This window comes from Notamacropus eugenii, chromosome 2, assembly GCF_028372415.1.
Source record: "Notamacropus eugenii isolate mMacEug1 chromosome 2, mMacEug1.pri_v2, whole genome shotgun sequence".
Taxonomy (NCBI): Eukaryota; Metazoa; Chordata; class Mammalia; order Diprotodontia; family Macropodidae; genus Notamacropus; species Notamacropus eugenii.
The window spans coordinates 184,297,255-184,323,396 of NC_092873.1; the positions used below are offsets into that span (position 1 = coordinate 184,297,255).

General features: G+C 36.2%; 1 protein-coding gene across 1 annotated transcript in view; it reads right to left on the bottom strand.

Moving 5' to 3' along the window:
* PREP (prolyl endopeptidase) overlaps window positions 1–26,142 on the bottom strand; it is a 145,387-nt gene that overhangs the window by 14,979 nt on the left and 104,266 nt on the right. The window contains exons 11-13 of the mRNA XM_072642950.1: window positions 10,498–10,634; window positions 6,154–6,248; window positions 1,174–1,305 (exon numbers count right to left, since the gene is read on the bottom strand). Coding sequence (XP_072499051.1) covers window positions 1,174–1,305; window positions 6,154–6,248; window positions 10,498–10,634 — 364 coding nt within the window. The remainder of the gene's footprint in view (window positions 1–1,173; window positions 1,306–6,153; window positions 6,249–10,497; window positions 10,635–26,142) is intronic.

Genomic DNA, 26,142 nt, shown 5'->3' on the forward strand with positions numbered 1-26,142 from the left:
GTTATATGTATAAATTACTCATAAGCTTTTCTTTCAAAAAGTGAATTATAATTTCATTAAATATTAATTATGGATGATTAATTACATAGTATATTATGACAGGGATAGCCAACAGAACTGTGATTTTTAGGGAATGCCTGGATAAGGAAACTTCTCCTACCAATATAGGTCCCTTGTAACTGGAGAGGTTGCCTACAGGCATACAGCAAGTTTATGTCAGAGGGAGCACTTGAACCCAAGTCTTCCTGGCTCCCAAGTCGGCTCAAGTAGTTGATTATTCATGGTGAATTGTGGCAATCATCCAAGATACAAGCTTACTACTGTTATCTTTATTATAGTATACTTGCCTTGTGCCATTTGTATTTTTATATATCCTGGTGATTTGAAAATAGATCACACTTGAACATAGCATCTCTAAAATAAGACAACTTTCCTTATGTTAGTATCAAGGAGGTTAAAGCATGGAGAGGATTTTAAATAAAAATGTTTTGGGGGGAATGGTGCATATTTAAGATCAAAGTGTGGAAATGTGAACATTTGATATAGATGGAGTAGAGGGCTCATGGTTCTAAACAGTTGTGTGACCTTAGAATTTACCTTTCTGGGCCTCTGTGTCCTTCTCTTTAAAAAAGGGGTTTGGGGGGAAGGACAATATGATTTCTACATTCTCTTTTGGCTTTAATATTTTATGATTCATTCTTTGCAAATTCTTCTATAAAATCAAGCCAGTTTCTATAGCATAGCCCTAACTAGTAAGACCAACTTGGCTATGTTATGTCTAAGGTATGTTTTTCAGCTTTTGTGTCTTAAGATTTTCATCATACGTTGAAAAGTAACACCAATTAAAGATCATATTCAAATTTGATACATGCTAATTTTAGGAAAGGCAGTGTGGTATAGTTTAATGAATATTAACTTTCTTTATATGCCTAGTACCCTGAATAATGCTTGGTACATAGTAGGTGCTAAATAAATGCCTATGAAATGATTTATCCCAACATATAAAATCTAAAATACTATAAATCGTTTTTGAATTGTTTGTCATCTTAGATTGTCTGTGTATCTTCTCTCCACTGACTAGGATAATTTGAAGGGTGTCCTCAGATAAGATTCTTTGAAAACTTACTTAATATTTAAAAAAGCAGACACAATGAATAGAAATAGAAATCTTACCCACTAAAAGTCCTCCATTTGAGCCTCCATTAATAGTCAATCTCTTTGGTGAAGTGTAACCTTCTTTTATAAGATATTCAGCAGCACACTGAAAGTCATCAAAACAGTTCTGCTTTTTGCCCAGGATACCACCTACAATATGTCAAAAGCAGGGGAGAAAGGGGAGATACTGAGAGTTTATTTCATAAAACTCATAATACCAGACAGTCAAAAGAAACTCACAACAAGGTAGAAAAGAATTTCAGCTCAAGGAAATGAGGAGATAATTTGGTATCCCCCAACCCTAATGCTTTCTTGAGTCCTAAATAATAAAATGCTTGTATTATAGGACAAGTGGGTTACAATTCTCAGTAACAGACTTGCAGGACAGATTCTTTTACACAGATCTTCAATGACCCCATCCAAGAGTGAACTTAATATTACATGAAAATTAATAGAAAACCTTTTCGATATACAACTTTTCCTAATTCATTACAATTAGATCAATGTTACACTTCCTTTTAAAAGAATGTCAAATAAAATGAGACTTTCCATATAGATAGAACAGAAAAAGAAGATTGTATATAAAACTGTATATTTCTATCACGTGTAGCTTGCTTTTCTTTTTAAATATATCATTAATCTAGCACGTAACTTTCAAAATTGTCCTACTTGTCTGTGATACCTTCTGGCTTTACTTCTATTCTTTTCTGTGCTTTTAAAAAAATGTTTCAATGCTAGATACTCTTTCCTTTTTCTTTCTTTTGTTGGGAGGGTGCATGGAAGGTAACCTTGTCTTCCCTTTTGTGCCCTCCTCAATTAAAAAAATAAACACAACCTATGTAACAAAGACACAAAGTCAACTGAAACAAATCCCTACAATGATTGTGTCTGAAAATGTATGTCTAATCTTGCACCTCTGAGTCCATCACCCCTCTCTGGGTGGGTAGCATGCTTCATCCATCCTCTGAAATTGTGGTTAGTCAATGCATTCGAGTTCTAAAATTTTTCAAAGTTATTTGTCTTTCCAATAAACACTGCATTTGGAAAGATGCTAAATGATAAATAATAATGCTAAATAATAAAACACATGAAATTTGAAAATTTTGTCACATTCAGTCACAGAGCATAGCAGAAAGAAAACTCGACCAAAGGAAATAGGAAACCCGTTGTAGTGTTTACTCTGCCATTAACTAGCTGTGACCTTGGGTAAATAATTTTACTTCTCCAGAACTCCATTTTCTCATATGTGTCAAATGAAGAATTTACACAAAATAATTTTTAAAGTTAATTAACCTCTATTTCCTCTTCCATAAAAAGAAGGGGTTGGATTAGACAACATCTCCGAGGACCCAGGTTCTAGTTTTCTTGTCCATTACCTCCCAGCATGTTCTCTGTAATTCAGTCACACTGGCCCACCCACCCACTTTCCCACACCTGATCCTCTATCTTCCATCTCTGGGACTTTGCAGTATTTGTCCTCTATGCCTCAAATACATTATCTCTTAGAATCCCTGGCTTTTGTCAGAATTTATCTCCAGTGACACCTTCTATATAAACCCTATTTGACCCTCAGCTGCTAGTGTCACCCTTCTCAAAACTACAATTTCACTGTTTATATATTATGCATATATTTACATATATATATATATATCTTACTCTCTCAGAATATATGAGAAGAAGGGATTATTTCACTCTTTTTGGGTATATTCTTTGTATCCTCAGGACTTAGCACAGTGCTTGGCACATAGCAGGTGCTTAAGAAATGCTTTTTGATTGATTGATAAATCCATGATTCTATGAGACCTTTCAAAGTTCAATAATTTCTAATTCACATGCAAGAGTAATATCTAGCAGAAAACAAAATAAAGGCAGTACCAGCATTATTTTCCTTCTTTTGTAGATGAGGACACCAAGCTTCTGAAAGATTGTGGCTTGCCTATAATCACACAGCTAATATTTGGGGCAGGACTCCAACTCAAACTGACTGACTCCAAGTCCAGTAATGTACTCACTATCAGGATGCCTCTCAGAAGGAGGACAAATGAGAACATGCACTTTGTCAAAGAGAAACATTACAACTTTGTAGAAGTCAAACTCAAATGGGAATGCAAAGAATTCAAACAAGAAGCAAGAATCCAAACATACAAAGTTCAGAAATCCTGAATTTACCAAGTTCTCATTTAGTAAAATAACACCATCATTTGGGAGGCATGGGTTGTCTATGATCCCTCCTTTCAGAGTAAGATCAGGGTATTTTGTGTTGCCTAAGTTTGGAACTCTCATTACCTACCCCAGAGGAATGTTATGGATGAAAACATTTTGTAAATCATTTATATAATATACAAATATGAATCATTCTTGTTATTAGCTCCCATGCCCTCATTTCTTCAGGGGTTTGGAATGCTGTAAATAAAAATCTCAGACATCCCCTTGTCCAGAAGTTCTATGCCAATCTATACACTTCAAAAATCTTTTATGGAAGTTTTGTCTAGCCATATCCAACTCCAATCGCTTCTTTATGCTATAATCTTTCAGTACCACATACAATACTGGGGCCATATTTACCTTTTACTTAAACACTTATTTATAAAATTTCAAGCTGAAGTCATTCATAAATCAAGTAACAAATTCACACCAACCTCAATGGATGGGAGGCTCTTATGCCCACATTTTTGCACGGTGGATTTTGTAGTCCCAGACTAGCTAACATCCTCCCTCATTTCTGTTTCAGTGTGCCCCAGGCTTTTCTGCCTCCCCCAAAATGATAAAGGGACTAATGTCTTTGAGTTGGGAGGTAGAGGAAGAATAGTGAGTTTGATTTGAGGCCTGCTCAATTCGGGGTGGTAGAAGAATACTTATGTGACGATGTACTAGAAGCTGTTTTATACCTAAGGATCGATACACTTGAGCCAAAAACACAATTTCAACACCATCAAAAAGTTCTGCAACCTCTCAGGTCCTTGGGGGGGAAGCCAACTACCTCAAATAAAACTTTATATCACTGGAAATGAATAAAGAGGACTGATAATATGCCTCTTTGGAGATTTGGGGTTTCTCTATTCATTTTCAAATCATTTCTCTTAAGTGTAAGACCAGAGGAAACAATAAATGAAATGGAGAAAAGTTTACTGCATTACTCTGGATTCTCTGTTTTGGGCAAAGGTCAAAGATTCACAGGCACACCCTCAAAGGAACATCAAAGTTACCTATGAAATGAACAAAAAATAGATACATATCTAATTATGCATCTTAAATGAGCTACTTCTGTAGAAATTCAATTAAGAGGAAGCAATAGAACTAAAGTTTTTTTTACACATCAAAACAAATGTTATTAAGATTTTAATAAGCTGGGAGAAACAAATCAGCTATTATTACTTAGCTTAAGATATACAACTTGCAGTATAGAAGTAAACATTTTTAAGTGACCATTTAAACTCAATTATCAGTCACTTTCCAGGCAAAAGATTTACTTCAAATTTATCACACTACAGATATGATCATCCTACAGTGAACAACGAAAACAACGGGGCCATTTCCAGTCCTAGCACTCAATCTCACTTTGGTCCAGGGAAAAGTTTCTAAAATCAAGCTCTTGCTTGCCAGTTCAATTTAAGTTTAGGTCCTGGGAAAGAAGGGTGGTTGTGGAAAAGAACAAGTATTTTGCTTAAGTTTGGGGATGGAGTTAAGCCAAAATGTCATGGTCACTGGAAATGTATTCTTCTCAGACTGTGGTGTTCAAAATGATAGAGACTGGGCATCTCTAGCCCTGGGCTGGTCCCTGAACTCTGTCTGATACCTACCAGCTGCTTTTGTCTGTTGTTCACATTTCCACTTGGGGCAGCTAGGTGGTGTAGTGGATAAATAAGATAGAGCACCAGTGCAGGAGTCAGGAGGACCTGAGCTCAAATCTCACCTCAGACACTTGACACTCACTAGCTGTGTGACCTTGGGCAAGTCACTTAACCCCAACTGCCTCATCCTGGGTCATCTCCAGTAATCCTGATCAATATCTGGTCACTGGATTCAGATTAGTCTGGTGACTTGCACAGCCCTCCCTCACTCAAAAACAAAGTCAAGTGCAAGTCATGTCATTATTTCTCTAATGGCATGGTTTTCTTCGCGAATGAAGGACAAACACAAACACATTTCCACTTAATGTTCTTTATCTCTGATTACTGGGTTTCATTTGAAGGGGAAAACCAAAGCACTTGCCTTTGGGCCATGTGATTCAGAAGAGTGAAGATGAGTGAGTGGATGTCCTGGCCTACCCGGTTGGCTTACACATAGTTCTGACTGTATAAAATAGCTGCAAGAAACTGACCCTGGCCTTCACACAGTTAGTTGGTTAAGGATTAAAGAGCACATTTTAAAAAAGGCTAACACAAAAGTTTTGAGTCAAGGAGAAAAATTGTTCATCTTGAATCTGTTAGCCCAAGATGACTTTAAAAGAGAAGGATAACACTGAGGGGGAAAAAAAAGAATATCCAATTTCTCACTCAAAAGTCTGTATCAAATTAGTTATCTATAAAAGGTCATCTTAATATATAGTTTCAAAAATAATTTTTATCCTTTGTTTTGCATCACCTACTTTCCCCCTCTCAAGAACCATTCCTTATAATACACAGAATAAAAAAGAAAAGTATTTCAGTGAAATTAAACAAGACGTCAAAAAAATCTGACATGCAGTATTGCATACCCATAGGAATGCAACTCTACAAAGATGACCTCCATACGTTTTAAAAAATCAACAATGAAAACCATTTTGATTATTCTTTTGGAGAAATAATTCTAAAATCTAACTACTGTATATTACAATTATAAAACAACAAGTGTGGAAAAGTTAACTTAATACAAATGGGCAGGTATGAACATGCAGAGATGTATATATTTTCTTTGTTAGGCTGAGGGAAGGATATTAGTAGAAAAAGAAAAAGTAAAAAATCACAATGTCACTCTTGATTAACACACCATTTTGTCTCGGCAGGGGCAGCGTCTTACCTTTGTGCCAGGTCTCTCCATATTCACCACCTCCCCTAATGTTAGCTATTGCTAGCACACCACCCATGTGTCTCACAAAAATAAGCCTGGATACACTGTGAAACAAACAAAAAGAATCATTATCTTTGGTTATTTTTCTAGCTGCTGGTGTTATTTCCTTTTCTCTCAAAAATATAAACTGTACCTAAACAACCAAAAAATGCTCTGCTGCATGCAGTATCATTTAAACGTGGAGCCCAGAATGATCATGTTACAAGACAATTTGATTAGACTTTATAATTTTTCCTGAGTGATGCTGGCTAGAAAGCACTGCCAATCTAATGCTTCTCATTTCTCTATATTTGCAAATATATCACTAGGCAAATATATCAGAATAATGATAAATACTTCATAAAGGTGTGAATATGATACAGGGACTTCCTGATCAAACTGAATGTATTTTTCTATAAGTTTTTGGGTGTACTAAATAATGCTGGCAGTTAAAGTCTTAGCAAAAATTTTCTTAGAATTCAGAGCAAAGTCATTACAATTGTACTTTCAGAAGCTTTATGTACCTTGCCCTTAAAACACTTTGTTACTTTAGAAAAGTTATGATATAGTTAGTAAGCATATATTTTAAAAAGAGACACTGCAGAGAATTAAAGATACATGGTGCTTGTCCTTTTTAGGTTACAACTCCAGTCCCACATTTCCAAATATTAGCTGGATATCTTTACTTAGAAGTCTCCTCTCCCTGAAACTTTATGTTAATAGGACATCGTTCTTCATTCAACAAGTAGCTCCCAAATACCTATTACATAAAGTCCAAACTCTCTATTTCACCTGGAATTCAAGACCTTACACAATCTGAAATAAAGCTAATCTCACTCCTTTTCATATATACACTATTCCATCCAAACTGGACTAAGAGCTTCATCACACAGATAGTGACTCTTATTATTAAATTCCAAGATCCAGAGAGTGATATAAGAGACTACTTGAAGAGACAAATACTTTGAGCAAAACAGATAACCTGTTAACTGGAACATCCTCAAGAAATCACAAAGCAGCTTCTTCTTTAAAAAATGACTTCAAGCTTATGATAAAGGCAGAAGCCCATTAAAAAAAAATTTCCTTCCAAAATTCTAAGAGTATTGCTGTATGTCTGGGACATTAGGAATTCAACAGTCTCCAAAAGATTCCAAATGAATATCACACAGAGAGGAATGGAGAAGCACAAGGTGGAGGTGAGCAGGCTATAGCATGTAATAAATGAAGAACAGGAGTAAGCAGGATATCAAGGACTTATGTGATGGGAAAAGAATGGCTTTTATGGATGGGGACAAGGGATGACAGGCAGAAGGCCAGAGCGCTTCACTGATACCCTGAGCATGTCAGGAGGAAGGTCAGACACCTATTAAACGGATGCCATGTGATGAGCTTAGAGCAGGACATGGGCAAGAGAAACACAGCTTCCATTCTTGGGGAATCTCAGAATCTGTTCTTTGAAAATGCCAAAGGTTTCATGTATGTCCTGCACTGACAGCTAGACAGGAAACTCCACAAGAGTACGGCGTGTGTCTTAACATCTCAACAAGTAAAATAATAGTAGTCATTCAATAAAAAGTTGTGAATGTTAATGATGGTTCAGAGATGTCTTGAATTTGGCTTTACTGTCTGTGTTGGAATGGGTAGTCTAAGCTAATACACAATGTGATAGTCGTATAGTACCATTCATAGAGGGAAACATGTATTGCAAAAGTGCTGGACAGATTTCAAATGATTTATAATCCAGCCAAAGGCCAGTCCTTGAGGATGGGACAGCCTAGGAATTAAACTCCATGTTTTAAAAGGATGGGGGAAAAATAGGAAATTACTTTTTAATAAGGTCAATTCCAGATAATTGAATGTAAAGGTCTTTCATTTCAGAATAAGAAACCAAACCACCTGTTTAAGGTACATAATTCTGTTTTTTACAAGAAAAAGGAAATTAAAGTCAAGCTTGCAGAGGAAAAAAAGGATATATAATTGTCTCTTGCATGAAATGATTCAAACCTGGATAATATGAATTTTTAAAAGAAATGCTGGAAAATATTCACAGAAATAAAGGGAGAAGAACTGTTGAAAAATAATGAATTCTATGTTGTCTGAATATTTAAATAGAGAATGGTAATGCTCTGCATAGAAAATGTACTTAATATTGGATGTGATGATCATGATAGTTTAATGACAGATTCTTAGTGTTATTGGAGTATGGAACCATTAAGTGAAACATCATCCAGAACCCAATGATAGCAAGCCTATAACATTAGGGAGCTCCCACATTAGGGCTGGACAATAAGGAGGACACAGCTTCATCACTAAGCACATAATCCACAGCTAGTCCCCAAATTATAATCCCAATTATACAAGCTTGAAGATTCTAGACTAAGAATCTAGCACCTGTGATTTGGGCAGTTAGCAAGACAAAGAATGCCGAGTCTGTTTCCTAATTTAGATGACTTGGAAGGTCCTTTCCAGCTCTAAATGCTAAAACCGTTCTAGAGTAGACAAAAATTATGAATATTTGAATAAAGCGAATAATTCTCCTCACTGACAAGCTCTATGATTTTTTTTGTTGTTGTTGTTGTTGCCTATGAACATTTTTGGGAAAGATGGAAGGCTTTAATAAATGGTTACCTGATACAAAGGGAAAATCCTGTCTTGCTCTTTTTTTAAAGCACCTAAATCATGAATTGTGGAATCAGATTCACATTAGGAATGCAAATGTTTTACACACACACAGAGTATGTGTGAGTGTGTATTTATATACATACACTCATGCATAGGCATATATATATAAAAGTACCCAAATACAAAATAAGTGAGAAAAAATTTGAAAGGTAAGGTAAAAGATGTATTTTATGCTGACTGTTCACTAATCTAATTATCTACTGAGCTCCTATGTCTATAGAATTAGGTTTGGTGATAGAAGCAGTTCATGTAAGAACACCTTCAGTGTAAGGAATACATAATGGGAGGTCTGTCACCTTCAGGCTAATGAAATATATCTGTGCAGCAGCCCAGATTGTCATACTAGGATGTCTACCAGAATATCCTTTAATTCAGGGGTTCTTAACCTAGGGCCTGGGAACTTGCTTTAAAAATATTTTGATAACTATGTTTGAATAAAATTGATTTCCTTTATCATCCTACATGTTTGATTGATGGCACTAAGCAACATTATTTTCAGAGGGGGCTGATGACACAAAAAAGGTTACAAAGCCCTGGACTAGTCACAAGGTACTAGTGCCCAAAGCATATGAAGCCAAAAGCTGCCTGTCACAACACTGAGGAAACATAATGCCAAGAAATTCTCTTCCAAAATCATAATATCTTTATTGCAGTTTTGCCCATTTTAAAGGTATCAGATGAAACCTCTTTTCTCAAAGTATCCCTTAATATTGTGATTCCAAATGAAGACGAGTAAAGCAACAGAGTATGGACTTTTTATTTCCTGAGTCCAATAAATGGGAATATGGTAAAGGTATTCCTTTCTTAAATAAGCTGCAAGTTGAAGATGTGAAATAGATAGGAAGAAAGCAACGTGTGCCCTTGTTTACTTTTCCTTGAAAGGAACAGACAGTTTAATAAATGTGCATTAAGGCAGTTCCTAACATTGACCTTAAAGCCTGTGCAAGTAGGAAGTCAATCATACTGTCACCAACAATCTGGGTTATGACTTTTACCCCCAAATATAAGTGGTACAAGGAAAATAGCACTGGATGGAGTCACGGGATGTGGGTTTAAATCCAGATTTTGTCTCTTAGCCATTATTACATCTTTCTGAGTCCTACATTTCTATCTGTAAAGTAAGGGGGAATGAACTAGCTGACTTCCAAGGTTCGTTCCAACTTTAAGTCTATCATCCTGTGATGCAAATCATGTTAGAACAAATGAAGGAAAGAATACAAATAAGTTTTCTATAATAAATATTCAGCTTTCAATTTCCTATGGAATAAATCCTAAGACTGTCATTGAAAGTATTTCCTTTGCTCTTAACATTTCAAAAACTACAGAGACTGTTCAGAAAACAAAGCAAAATACTAGAAAATGAGTACTTATTAATAAGGACACTTCTAAGTCAAAAGAAAATGCTTAATTTATACCAGGGAAAGGAAAATGATTATGCCATTATGATTATTAAATTTACAGATGATTCTTAGAACATCTGAATAAAATTACCTTGAGAGGTCCAAGTGAAAATGCCTTTTACTTATCTTGAAAGGTAACCAAGTCTAATATAGTATGATGACCTTACTATGTAGATCTATAAACTGGGACAACAAACAAAACTCTGAGGTCTCAAGAGTATTCCACATTTACCTGTAGCTAGGTGTAATAGATATATTGAAGCCCCCGTAGCCATACAAAAAAGCAGGGTGAGAGCCATCTAATTTAATTCCTTTCTTATGCACAATGAACATTGGGATCTTCGTGCCATCTCTGCTGGGGTAGAATACCTAGGACAAGAGAGAGGATAAGTTTAGAATCAGTATGATACCTTTTGTATCATATAAGCACTCCTGTGCTCTTCAAGGGGAAAGTCTGAAAAGAAACAGTATGGATGGCCCGATGTTTTCTATAGCTGAAAGCTAGAAATCTAGATGGAAAAGTGGGTAGAGCATGGGCCGTGGAGTCAGAAAGACCTGAGTTCGAAGTTTGCATCAGACACTTGATAGATGAGTGACTCTTAAGAGAAGTCACTTAGCCTCTGCCTCCTTCAGATTCCTCATCTATAAAATGGAGATAATAACAGCACCAATCTCCCGGAGTTGTGTGTAAAATGAGATAATATAAATGATAGCTATTAATGTTATATTAAGCTTTAGTCCTTGCTTTCCCACTATCTAGCAGTGTCACTACAAATAATTTTGCTTCTATAGGCTTCAGTTTCCATCTGTAAAATGAAGGAGTCGAACCAAATGATCTAAGGTCCCCCCCAACTTTCTATGCCTTTTCTTATCTGTCTCTCTTCCATCAATTATAGTTGAACTCTGAACCAAATTCCTGAATTGATGAACGGGCTATTTCCTATTCTTCTGTTACATACCATGGCTGATGGGGGGAAAGAAACAAAGCCTCTCCTTCTTCCCTATAAGGGTCTTTTCCACACATCATTCCTAAGTGTGGACTTCCTTAAATTTATAATTGAGTTAGATTTTCCCTTCAAAGTGGTATGTGGCATGATGATATAGTACCACTGACCAAAACAGCTATTAAAAAATATGAAACGTTTCACTTTTTAAAAGCAAGTATGACCCAAACTGTCACTTCTCGGATAGAAGTTAAACATTCAGTTTGTCTTAGAAATTCCTTCAAGACCCAAATTGATGAAGTCTTTTTCCTTTAAAAAAAAATGTTTTCACAGTTTTCTCTGTGAAGTTGTGCTGTTACTGTCAGCTGGGATCTGAATCTTGATATTCTAACCCTGAATGCAGTCTTTCTCCTTTTATCAGGTTATTACCTCATTAATTTGGAAGTTACTAGGAACTCTCAGTTCCAAGTGGCAGCAACCGGATGCTCTTTGGTTAGGCCTAGATGCTTTCAACCAGGAATGACAATCAAAGCAGTTAGAACTGTTTGGAACCTGGGTAGTCCTTTAATCGTCCTAAGTCTATTTCCAAGTTCCTCAGTGACTCCATGAAGAAAAATCATAAAGAGGAAGAGGTATTAAATGCAAGTAGAAGAATGAAAACATTGAATGCATTCTCCATAACTGAAAGATGATGTGTAAGCCTGCTTCTCTGGGGAGACTGAATTTTATCACTCTAACTTCAATGCTATACCTTAGGACCACCTTCCCAGCTCAGAATTCTCCCTTGCTAGGATTTCAGCAGCATGATGGAATGAAAAGAGCAGAAGACCCTGGGAAAGTCATTTAACTTCTTTGGCTCTTAGCTTCCTCCTTTTCAAAATTAAATTAAAGAGTTTGACTTAGATATCTTCCGAGTTCCCTTCCAGTACCAAATCTCTAGACACTGAGGCTCAAGGAGGTCACATAGCTCCTAAGTACCAGAGGCAGAAGTTGAATCTAGCTTCTTCTGACTCCCAAACTAGGATTCATATCACTGCAACAAGAATCTAGCAGGATCCTTACAAGTTTTGGCCTATCCTAGAGCTTTCAGTCTATTGTGTGAAAACAACCTGAAAATCACATTAAAATGTGGGAACATTTTAGAGGACTAAGCAATAACTCACATGCCTTTAGTTTAGCTCTTTAAGGTTTTGTCAAATGTTGGGATTCCTATTTTTTCATTTAGTCTTTACCAGCCCTGAGATAAAGGTGTTATTATCATCTGCTGTTTTACAGAAGAAGAAGCTTTAAGCAATTATCAAAACCACTTGGTATTGGCTAAGAAACAGAGAGGTAGACAAGTGGAATAGACTTGGCACTCAAGATGCAGTAGGCAAGGAATATAGCAACCTTCTGTTTGATAAACCCAAGGACCCCAGCTTCTGGGATAAGAACCCATTGTTTGACAAAAATTGCTGGGAAAACTGGATAACAGTGTGGCGGAAATTAGGCATAGACCCATACCTGACACCGTACACAAGAATAAAGTCCAAATGGGTACATGATTTAGGTATAAAGATTGATACCATGAACAAACTGGAGAAGCAAGGAATAGTGTATTTATCAGATCTATGGAGAAGGGAAGAATTCTTTACTAAAGGAGAGATAGAATGCATTATGAAATGCAAAATGGATAACTTTGATTACATTAAACTGAGAAGTTTTTGCACAACCAAACCCAATGCAACCAAAATCCGGAGGGATGTAGTAAATTGGGAAAAAATTTTTACAGCTAAGCTCGGGGATAAAGGCCTCATTTCTAGAATATATAGAGAACTGACCCAAATGTATAATCATACAAGTCATTCCCCAATTGATAAATGGTCAAAGGATATGAACAGGCAATTTTCAGAGGAAGAAATTAAAGCTATCTATAATCATATGAAAAAATGCTCTAAATCACTATTGGTTAGAGAGATGCAAATCAAAACAACTCTGAGGTACCACATCACACCTATAAGATTGGCAAACATGACAGAACAAGAAAATGATAAATGCTGGAGAGGATGTGGGAGAGTTGGAACACTAATTCATTGTTGGTGGAGCTGTGAGCGCATCCAACCATTCTGGAGAGCAATTTGGAACTATGCCCTAAGGGCTACAAAAATGTGCATACCCTTTGACCCAGCAATATCACTACTAGGACTATATCCCCAAGAGATCATAAAAATGGGAAAGGGTCCCACATGTACAAAAATATTTATAGCAGCACTCTATGTAGTTGCCAAAAACTGGAAGTCAAGGGGATGTCCATCAATTGGGGAATGGCTGAATAAATTATGGTATATGAATGTAATGGAGTACTATTGTGCCATAAGAAATGATGAACAAGAAGACTTCAGAGAGGCCTGGAAGGACTTATATGACCTGATGCTGAGTGAAAGGAGCAGAACCAGGAGAACTTTATGCACAGCAACAACCACAGTGTGTGAGAGTTTTTTCTGGTAGACTTAGATTTTTGTAATAACACAAGAACTTCTGAAAAAAAAAAAAATCCCAATGGTGGACCTCAAGGCAAAATGCCTTCCACACTCAGAGAGAGAAATATGGAAGTCACTCACATAATGTAGCAGATCATGTTTGTGTATGTGTATCTGTTTGTGTATCAAGTTCTGATTTGTTATACGGATTCTTTCATTTATCTTAGTCTGACTACACAGCATGACTATAGTGAAAATATACTCAATAGGAAAGTATATGTAGAATCTATACAGAATTGTATGCAGTCGTGGGGAGGGAGGGAGGTAGGGAGGGGTGGGTGGGGAGGGATAAAATCGCAATTGTATGGCAGTGATTGTTAAACATTAAAAAAATAAAAAAATTAATAAAAAAAAAAAAAAAAAAAAAAAAAAAGAAGAAGAAGCTTTAGAGGAGGAAGGTACCTCAGAGGGCATTGAGCCTACTCTAAACCTCCTCAACACACCTCCCCTCCTCCCAACTTACACATAAGTATACTGAGGTCTAGAGAGGTTAAATGACTTATACAGGATCACATAGGTAGCAAGTACAGGTAATAAATGGCAGAATTGGGGTTTGAACCCATGTCTGTGATGCCTTAAGTATTTTCTACTGTAACACACAGCTTCTCAATCCAGTGGTCAGTGGTTGTGGATACCTAAGTTGTGAGTTGTGGAATCAGATATGCATTTTCTGCCTATCACATTCCTCTGTCTACCCTTCTGTATCCAGTTCAGCTATTTAAAGATTTTACCATACCAAAACTATTGTGGGGAATTGTCAAGGAGTGTAAATAACTAGTTTAGAAAGGAGTAAGTATTAAATGTTTGAAGAGAGGAAGGTCATGGCTGAAAAAAGCTGCTGCTAAAAACCTGAGATCTTTTCTTTTGAACTAGTAGAAACAACTGCATCTGTCTCTGGAAAGAAATGTTTGATGCTGCATTGTGTCACGTTAAACAAGCTCATGTATAAAATTAAAGCAAACTGAAAGCAATTTTGGAATCAAAGGAAGCCCATTCTAGAAAATAAAAAAAGAGAACGGGGACAGAGTTTTATTTAAAGGGAACTTTTAAATTCATGTTTGAAAGAACGAAGAGAGCGACTGTGTGGGTGGGTGGCAGGAAATGTGCAGCAAGTTTAAATACATTCAAGTGATTGGCTAGGACTAATGAGCTAAAATACAGAAGCTTCAATTCAGCAGTGGAAGAATCGAGAGAGTGCTGAAGGATGCCCACTAACCCCTTCTATAAAGCAGACTAGTAGAGTCTCACATGATTCTACTCTGAATCATCTAAACAAAATCAGAACAAAAAGTAAAAAGTGTCTCACATGACTACCCCGGTTACAAAATTTAGAGTAATAGGCTATAGTTTAGTATTATGTCACCATCACTAAATAATAATGGATTTGGAATTCTGTGCTCCAACGGGGCTACCATAGAAAGAAGCAATATGGAAGCAGGCCACTACTTAAAAAGAAAATCGTTTTCCTGGAAGGATGAAGGATAGCAGGGTCAGCAGAGACTACTGGGGAGAAAGGGAAGAACAATTCCACAAAAAGGAAATGGTTGAAGCTATGGTCTTAGGGCCATTTAAGAACTCTGAAATAAAAGAACATATGAGTAAGAGAGACAGAGTTACTAAGTGGAAAAAGGCCTAGTAGGTTAAGAATGGGGAAAATAAATATTCAAATGCTGCCTAAATACATATTTACTAAATGAATATAGGCAATTCCCTTAAATGCCCAGGGTACCAGGCAACTCTTTAAGATAATAATATTTATATAGCCCTTTAAAGTTTGCAAAGCATTTCACTAGTGTGGTCTAATTTGATTCTCACAATTATCATCTCCATTTTATGGAAAAAAAACTTGAGGCTGAGGTTAAATGACTCACCCAGGGTTATACAGCTAACAGTGCCTGAGGCAGGATTCAATATGTGACAGTACTTTGGAAAGTGGAAAACTGCTACATCAAAGTAGGCTACTCACAGCTAGAAGGTTAAGGTTAATATGCATTCATTCTATAACATCTGGAGCAACTAACAATTCAGCTTGAGCTGAAGAACTCTAGTGACTTCTTCAAGAACCCGATCCACTTTTGGTCAATGCTGTCAGTGAATTTGCCCACCTAAGTAGAAATTTGTCTCTGAGTAGCTTTGACCTATTTATTGGTCCTCATTCTGCTTTTCTGACTCAATCCCTGTCTTCCATATGAAGACTTACAAAGACTTACAATAGCAATTCTGGACTGAAATATTCCCTTGTCTAAATGGCAGTCAAAAGACGCACTAAGTTCACAGAAAGCCAGTCAGATGTAGCCTTCAAAAGCACAACAAAGCTTTAAAATTGGAAAGGACCTAAGACAACCTCCAAATTTTACAGAAAAAAAACTCAGGATAAGATAACTTAAGTGACTTGCTTATAGATCTTACCTTTAAAGCTGGAGAGGACCCTAAAGACCATTAAATCCAACTCTCTCATTTTATTTTATTTTTGGAGTCTGGGTCTTCTCACCTCACTGAAACTAGAAGTGCAGTGGCCCCTCAGGGAATGATTCCAATGCTGATAGGCAAAGATACCTTAACCTGCTCTGTTTTTCTGACCTAGGCTATTTCATACCTCCTCAGGAAGCCTGGTGGCCTTCTGCTCCTAGGGAAAGCCAGTGGGCTAGACTTAGAAGTGTTGACCCCCAACTGGTTTTAGTTTTCCTGTAGCTCTGAATTCCTGAAATCAAGAGATCTACTAGACTCAGACTCCCCAGCAGCAGAAGCTAGAGGCATAAGTGGGACCACCATGCCCAGGCTTCTTTGATTTACAGATAAGAAACTGAGGCTCAGAGATTAGATGACCTACCCATGGTTACATGGCTAGTAAATGTCACAGGCAGGATGTGAACTAAGGTCCCACTGACTCTAAGAATAGAATTCTAACACTGCCTTTGGGCAGTGCTGTATTTGAACCTTTTGACTTCAAATACAATCTTCTTTCTACTATGCCACAATATATGAGGCAGGTTGCAGCAACTGGTTTGTTGATCTATTATGCTATCCAGAAAGTCTTAGGCTTCTCTGTTGTCACTGTTCACTAAATAAAACTCAGCTCTTGATCACTGGTAACCATCAAGTAACTTACTCAAACATCCATATTCTGAGGTATTCTTATTACCAGTTTCCTGACAGTGTTTAATGATTCAGCCTCTCCATCACACTGTAAGCGTCATCTTCACCCTGTCTACCATTTCCCTACCCCCACACCTATTCCTAGGGACCAAGTGAGACAGGACACAGATTTAGATAGAAATGAGCATCAAGTACCAAAATGAGAACAAGACAGCCTTAACCAATTCCAATAATTTTGAGGCTTTGTGTCTCTGTATCTAAGCATGAAACCAAGTAGCTGGTGACACAAGTTATCTCTGGGGGATAAGACTGAACTTCATGTCTAAATAAAGTAATGCTTTTTTTTCCTGTTTAGTCTTGCTCAAGGGTGGGGGTTAGGGTGGGGATTAGGGAGTAGGGTGGAGTTAAGAAGGATCAATTTATTTGCTTTAATTGATCTAAAGGACAAAAATGTTTATTTGGTATTGGTATGCAAATAAAATAACAAGTACTAGACAAGGAAGTAAGGAGACTTGGGTTCCATTCCTATTACTGTCACTCAGTAACTGTGTGGTCCTTAACAGATCACTTACCCTAAACATGTTCGTCCACTTGCAATATGCAAGTGTTGGACCACACAATCTCCTAAGGATCTCTGTCATTTCTCATAATACATGAAAGGGAAACCTCACAGTACTCACTACATTCACTTGGATTCAGAATTCAGGGTAAGAAGGATTCATTTAGTTCATGGGTTTTTAAACTTTTTTGTGTGTCATGGAGCCCTTCAACAGACTGGTAAAGATCTCAGAAAAAAAAATTTTAAATACTTGAAGGAAATGCTAAATTTCAGTTAGAGATTGGTGAAAATAAAGATGTAATATTTGTTTCCATCTACATTCCTAAACTTTCTGAAATCTACCCAAAGCCCTCAGGTTAAAATTTCCTGATTTAGTTTAACTCCCACACTTCAGAAATGAGAAAATTAAGTATCAGAGAGGGAAAGTGACCTACCCAAGGTCTGTATTATTATAAAGGAAAAAAACCCCAAAAACTGGGACATGAAGAATGTTAAAAGCTATAAAGGACAGCAGAGATCAGCTAGTCTAATCCTTTTATCTTAAAGCTCTGGCAATAAATACACATAGTTCATCTAAGGTCATGTGCTAATTATAGTTACAGCACAGTGAGACTAGAATTCAGATCTATCTCTCATTCTAGTGGTTTTTTCCTTAATGCCATGTAATAAATTTACCTCATGCCATTATTCTAGGGGTACAAACAAGCTGTAATTTTAAAGTGGAGTTCACTTAGGACATCAAGTACTGGTTGTTGAGGAATTAACAGTGCACCAACACAATAAACTCTTAAATGATGAATTTCATTGACTTTTCTAAAAAGCAAAATAAAAACTTACCATTTTGACATTAATTATACAGAACAAAGAATAAGAGCCAAATGTCATTTGAGCAACAGAGTTCCATTTTATGAACTCCATTTCTTTCTCTGCCTCTCTGATGCTTTTGGAAAGTAGACTCACAGTAATTTGAAAAACAGGAGCTACTCCAATAACTAATGGGGAAGTTTGTTTGGAAATAATGATCAACTCTAACATGGTTAGTTAACAAATATCTTTATGTTGAATACTAGCTATAAAATAAAACACCATAAGCTGCCAGGGCATTTAGCTTTTAGAAATCAATTTAAATAATATTCAAACAAAGTCTAGCAAATCCTAGTCATTTCAAAAATGAAAAAAAAATTCAAGAGGAAATCTTAAGAAAAATTCTATAAAACATTATTTAATATTCTAACTCATAGGTGTCAGTAAAGTTAAAAGAGAGTCTTATCATTTTTGTCCATTTCAAACTACAGTATTTTGAAAGTCTGGTTAATAATATTATTCAGAGACAGCACACATGAATCCTAGAGCTGCCTCCATCAATTGAACTAGGAAACAACTTCTTAAAAAGTAGGTGAAAGAAGGGAGGGGGACTAGAGGACTCATGGTTTAGACACAGTAAATATTTCCAGTAGCAACTACAGTTTTGCAGAGGCACTAACTACCCCCAAATGGCTTAGGCCCTGGCAGAAACATTTGGCAGTGAATGGAAACTATTAAAATCATATCGCAAACTGTTATGCAATTAGTTTTTATTTAAACAAGCAATAATTAAAAAGGCCTCCCCTTTTAAGAGTAGTAAAAATAACATCAAGGTAGTATTCCTATACTCCTGCTATCTTCACTGAAATAAATGATTACTCCCCCTGAAAAGAATAAATCTAGAAATAAAATCAATTCAAGTTAAGACACTGCTATTTGAGAAGCTACTTAAATCTTCTTTAAACAGACAATTTTAAACAGATGATTCAATCTGGTTCAGATTTGATGGTATGTAAATACCATGGTTTATTTATGCTCATCAATAACGGGAAGTGCTTCTATGTGAGAGATGACTGCAAAGGGCAAGCCCTAAGGAGACAAGAATGTCTGGTGATACCACTTCCAGCCTAATCTTAGACTCTGACAGGTTTCACTGGAGAATGTCCATGAAAGTGTGCTACTGCTTCCCTTTTGAGCAGGCTGAAAGGGATACATTATTATATTATTATTTATTATTATATATTATTTATTATTATATTATTTATTTTTATGTTATTTATTATTATATTATTTATTTTGCTAATCAATCTGTAAGAAACTGTCTGAATTGAAATTCCATTGTAAATGCGTGGAAACCCAAGACACGACATTAAACATAACTTTTGGGAGAAAAGGGGAACATAAACCTTTGTGCCTCAATTAACCAAAAAGAAAAAAAATGAAAATAAACATGAAAAATTGCCTTAGGTGTCCTGAGGTTTCTTTAACGCAAATTTCTTTATTTCAGTTAAGTTAAAAAATTTACTTAACATTAGGGCACTGTAATATAGTCACAGTTTTCAGATACTTAACTTTCTGGGGAGGAATAAAAATTGTTTAAAAGTTACCTTTGGGATGAAAATAAGAAGGGAAAATTTCCTCTTGGAAAAATTATTGTTTACCTTATAAATAAGCCAGTCTTTTTACGTTAAAAAAAAATTAAGGTATTTGGCTAATGTCAAAAATGTTATATATAAAAATCTAAATTACTTGCAGTTTTAGGTGTTTGCTGTTTGTGCTTTGCTCTTGAGGAGGACCATGACATCAGAAAGGTGATGCCATGACTTGCAAGAGAATTGGATTTAAGTGAGAGAGAGCTGTGCAAAGTCACCAGCTTCACTTTCTCCTCTGGAGTCATCTGGGTCCAATGGCAAGATATAGATCAGGATGAATGGAAGTGGCCCAAACCATGGCCCAAGTGAGAGATCTTGACCTCTTTTAAGCTAAGATCTTTCCCAGGTCTCAATATGACTCGGGCAACATTTCTTAGGTATTGAGAATTTATAGGAGTTACATACAAGTAACAAATTCTATATGAACTCAGCACTCAGCAGAAAAACAACCTAGAAACATCCATGCACAGATGGACTTGGGTTTATCTGGGATATGAGCAATGACAATCCCTGGAAAAATTCTTTTGTGGGATTCTACTTCCTTGCCCTAACTGTCCAGGGGTTTTCTTCTCCCCTTTTTTGGTGGGAGAAGAAGGTAGCCAGATCTGGGAAAGTTGCATTCAGAGAAACCTGCCAAATTTAAAATTCACTTCATCTTAGATGACAGCATGGTATAATGAACAGAGTGCTAGGCTTGGAGTCAGGTCCAGGGTTCTGACTTGGACAGGTCCTAGGACTTAACTAGGGCTTCAGGAAGGGACTAGTCTAAATCAGTGCATATCATTTGGTAGAGTAATGAACCATTTCAATATCATTTTAAGGATTTTAACACCTTATTCTTAAGTTATTATCAATGATCCATGTATTATTTTTCAGAATATAAAGCAAAATATAAGGTTTAAAAAAATCTGTAAAAATTAAGGTTGTACTTAATGCAGTTCTACAACTTTCACATAAATATATAATCTACTTGAAAATTAGCTTGCTTACTTTACAAGCTTATGGTTTAAAGTACTTTTACATTTACGTTATCATGAAACATAGGCTTACTGTGAATCAGACATTTTAATTAATTTACCTTTTTTAATATTAGTGTTAGTAATATTTTAATTTTCAACAAACGGTGTAATCAGTGGAAGAAGTTCCCTGCTGACAAAATCATAGATTCTTCATATGTTCACTTTAGGAGCTCAAATTAATATTCCTTAAGAAAATGGGAGACGCTCAGGGTTAAGTTCCAATGTTATTATACCTTTTTGTGATTTCTAGAAGCCAAAACCCAAATAAGAGAGTCTAGGAGGAGAGATCATAAGATCACAGATTTAGGGCTAAAGGAACTTGAGAGAACTTTGAGTTCAATCCACCCCCTCATTCTACAGGTAAGGAAGCTGAGGCTGAGAGAGATTAAGTGACGTGTCCTAGGTCATACAACAAATAAATGTGAGATCTGAATTCACAACAATATCGGGGACCCAATCACTCCCATGTATACGCCATTCTAAGGGGGTGCATCAACAGTGTAAAATGTTGCACAGAAATCAAGGATAAGGAATGAGAAATGTCCTTGGTTTGGCAATTAAGAAACCAATGTTAACTTTGGAGAACAACTTTATTTGAGTGATGAGGCTGCAAGTCACCTTGCAAGGATCTATGAAAAAGAGGAGACAAGAGGAAGCAGAAACAACAAGCTCTTTTCAGAAGTCTGGCTGTATAACAGAAAAGTGATAAAGGATGATAGCTGGAAAGGATGGTAGGATTAAATACAGGTTTGTTGGTTTTTACTTTTAAATGACTGGAGAGATAGGAGCTTGTTGATACTCATTTGAGAAGTCAATGGATAAGATGAGATTGAAAATTAAGGAGTGAGAAGTGATGATGAAAAGGTCAGACTTCTTAAAAGGAACATGATATTGAAATAAGCTGACATGGAATACTGGAAAGACTTAGAAGTTTTCACCCCTCCATGTCATATCTATTGTCTTAAGAATTGGGAGTGACCTTTGAAAACTCATGGAGTGCAGCTTCTCACCTAGTGTTGGAATATCTTATTTAGCATCCTTAAAAGTTGCTCATCCAGCTTCCCTTTGAACATCTTCAGTGGAAGATGTGATGGACCAAGAATCAGAGGAGCTGGGTTTGACTCTAGGTTCTCCATTTACTATCCATTTGATTGTGGGTTCTCTAGGCCTTAGTTTTCTCATTAAATAAAGTAGGAGTCCTTTCCAGGTTTAACCTAGAATGGCAAATTTACTAGTAATAAAGAAGCTTCAGAGAACATAGAACTTCTACTGGTAGACTTAGACTAGAGTAATCCTTCTATGTAAGAAAGTTCTCATGATTTTCTGTAAGTCAGGGAGGAAGGGCCAACCTTAGAAATAGGCAGAGAAGACATTCACCTACATGGTATGATTTGAAGAATGCCACAAAGTCCTTATTTTCCTACTGGACTACTACAGAAACTTTCCTCTTACTATGTTTGTGTTTGTCATCATTAAAGAGTTACTCCCTTTGATTAAACTAGAAAACTGAGGGTAACTTTCTCCAGAAAGCCACTGTCCAAAATTACCTCACCTGAAAAGAGGGCAATCCTCTAGTCCCTTCTCACCCACAGGTGCAAATTAGTTTGTTACATTATTTAACTTGACACTGTGAAAAGTGGAAGGGACCTCAGTCCTTAAGCCATGAAATATAAGATGGCCAACCCTTAGTGGTGGTAAGAGAATAAAGTGACTTGCTTAATGTAACACAGTTAGTCTCTTACACTAACCTTTTGTGATTCTGAGGAACGCATTTTACCTCTCTCTGAGTTTCAGTTTTCTTATCTGTAAGACAGGAACAATTCACAGAATCCCATCTGTAATGTTTAGTTTAGCAAGTTTTTGTGAATATCAAACATGAAGATGGATGTGAAAATCCAAACAAAATAAAAAGTATAGTACAAAGACATCATTTATTAATTATATCATCCCTCATTCAAACAAGCAAGTATTAACTAACTATGCAAAGAAATATATCAAGTACAGGATAAACATAGTATAAATTTCCTGTCCCGAAAAAGTCCAAAGTTAACTTTAAAAAATAATAAAGTCCTTCTTATGATCAGGGTAACTACTTCTAAAATTATGTATATAAGTAACATATTGAATGTACAAATAATTTAGTAAATCCAATGGTTATCAAAGAGTTTGACATAGCTAAAATGGAACTAATGGATTATTACTCAGAAGGTTGTTAAAATACCCTGGAGGAAAATAAAAATTAACGTCAGAACAAGTCTCTTTGGTATAAGGTGAGAAAAAAAAGAAAAGGAACAGTTGACAAGCAAGGACATATTGGCCAAGGCGCACACTTTTCATGTAAAAGTGTGGTATGGGACACTGGGTTTTCAGAATAACCACATTGCTAGGGAAAATATTGAAGTCATTGGTAACCTAATGTTTTAATCCTTAGTGGAAAAAAATGTTATTAGTTTAGTCAGGGCAATAGGGAAATTAACTTTAATCACATCATTTAGAACCATAAATACAGCTTCCTAAGTACAATTTGGGGAAAATCTTATTCTTCTTCCACTACCTGGAACCCGAGTTAAAAAAGATTTACTGATCTCTGGCTCTAAAAGACCTTTCTAAGGAAAGAGATTTCCAGGAGGAAACTTTTCCAGGTCTCAGATCAATGTGAATATTATATGGATTTGTCATTTTTATGTGTGAAATTTCTTGGGGATGAAGCCCCAGATACTGTGTATGTAGCAACTGTTTTCATAACACTTGTCCATTTTGTGTAATGGGACTCAACAGGAATCCATGCATTCATAGGTTAAAGCTCTTTACTACAAGAACCCTTGGGTTTCCAAAATTCTTACTGGTTTAAATTCAGGTTTTAAAACATTTGTTAACTGTATCCCAAAGAAATCATAAAAATGGGAAAGGGTCCCATGTGTACAAAAATATTTATAGCAGCTCTCTTTGTGGTGGCCAAGAACTGGAAACTGAGGGGATGCCCATCAACTGGGGAACGGCTGAACAAGTTGTGGTATATGAATGTAATGGTGTGCTATAAGAAATGATGAAGTCTTCCTTCAGGAGGCCTGGAAGGACTTAGATGAACTGATGCTGAGTGAAAGGGACAGAACCAGGAGATCACTGTACAAAGCAACAACCGGGGTGTGTGAGGAGCTTTTCTGGCAGACTTAGCCCTTAGCCACAATGCAAGGATCCAAAACATTCCCAAAGGACTCGAGGCAAAATGCCAGAGAAAGAACTATGGAATTGGAATGCAGAATGAAGCAGAATATTTTCTCTTGTGTGATGTTTTGTTTGGGTTTTTCTCATGGTTTCCCCCATTCATTTTAATTCTATGCAACATGACTAATGTGAAAATGTGATTAATAAGAATGTATGTGTAGAATCCATATAAGATTGCATGCTGTCTTAGGGAAGGAGGGGAAGAAAATCTAAGACTTCTGAAAGTGATTGTAGAAAATTGAAAACAAATTAATTTTAAAAAAAAAATTTGTTAATGGGATCTACTTCCTTCGTTGGACTTCTGTGCAAGGGGTAAGAAGTATCATGGACTGCAGCATGGATACTCATTTAGAGTCCTCTAAAACAAAAGAAAACATTACCTTGACACAGAGATCCAGAAAAACACCATCATTCAAAAGATAGAGTATGAATGGCAGAAAGAAAAATCAAACCAATTTAAAATAGAAATACAGGGCTTTTTTTTAATGCTACTCCTAAGAAGCTTCAAAAAAGACAGCTAGGTGGTACAGTGGATAGAGTGTCAAGCCTGAAGTCAGGAAGACTCATCTTCCTGAGTCTACATTTGGCCTCAGATACTTAGCAGCTAATGTGACCCAGGGCAAGCACTTACCAGCTATGTGACCATGGGCAAATCACTTAACCCTGTTTCCCTCAATTTCTACATCTGTAAAAGGAACTGGAGAAAGAAATGGCAAAGCACTCCGTTATCTTTGCCAAGAAAACCCAAATGGGGTCACAAAGGGTCTGACACAACTGAAACAACCGAACAAACAAGAAGGAAAGGATTGCATCTCAGTTTCTGAAATGGCCCAAATTTACTTTAGCCTAGGCTCTAGTAACAGAGTAGCTTAATGTTTTACTGAAATTACATGTAACTGCAGCAACAATGTTCTGGATTAAGGTTTAAAAGGAAAAAAATTAGTTTTATCAATCATAACCCATTTTTCCTTGTGATGGATGAATTCAGAAAAGGTATATGGGATTAACAATTTAATCTATTTTGTTCCCCTTTGTATTCTAATAGGAAGTAAATTCATTGAGGTCAGAGGCTATTTTTCTTTGTATCTCTAGTGCTTGGCATACTACAGGCATTTAGTAGATTCTTATGAGATTGTAAATGAAGATGGCCTCACATTCTTCTAATGCAGGCCTTTCCAATGGCAGCAGAGAGTTTTCAAGGCCCCTTTGCATTTACAGTAAGGCAAACAGTAAAGAAATCCTAATTACAGTACTTTTGCTTTTAAAAGCAAGAAATGAGGAAAGAGACAAATTAAGTGACCTCTCACTCCAAAAAAAAAAAAAATAAGGTAAAAGGAGATAATTATGAACAAAACATCACTTGCTGAACAATTTCCATGGGAAGCAATTATGAATCTTTTTCAAATTCATTTCTCTGAAGAAAGCAATTCATTTTGGATAGACCAGGTGTGCCAGAGAATTAAAGCAATCAGTGACTTTACAATATTCTAAAAATTATTTTATAACATTGTGAAACTGATTTTTTTTGAAGTGGTGGGGGGAGGGGTATGATATGAATAATCCTCTGGACATCAGAAAGTTTGAATCTCAAATTATTTTTCTACAAAATATTTTAAAAGTAATCATCCAGGATGGAACTAAAATTATAATGCCTTTACGAAGGGCATATTTTACATGCTCGACGCATAGGTTTAAAAACATCAGTATGACATATTCTAAGAATCTCCATACTGCTTTGCTGTATTTGGAATTTTGTCCTAAGAGATGCCTTGGAAGAAGTTATGTCCCTTCAATGTTAGGAGACAGAGATGAAACTGATGTGTTGTGATTTAAGAAATGAGAAAATAACAAGGTTTTAAAAATGTATTAAGAGGAATAGGGACCTGTTTTATACAATCTATATCCTTGGCCATATTATTTGGGTGAGTGTTTGGAGTTTAGTTGGCCTAGGCTTTATGCAATGGGAAATTTCAGGGCAATTGCTATTACTTGGTAACAATAAAGAAAATAAAAAGAAAAAGATTATTATTGTAACAGTAGGTCCAGTAAAGCTCTCCTC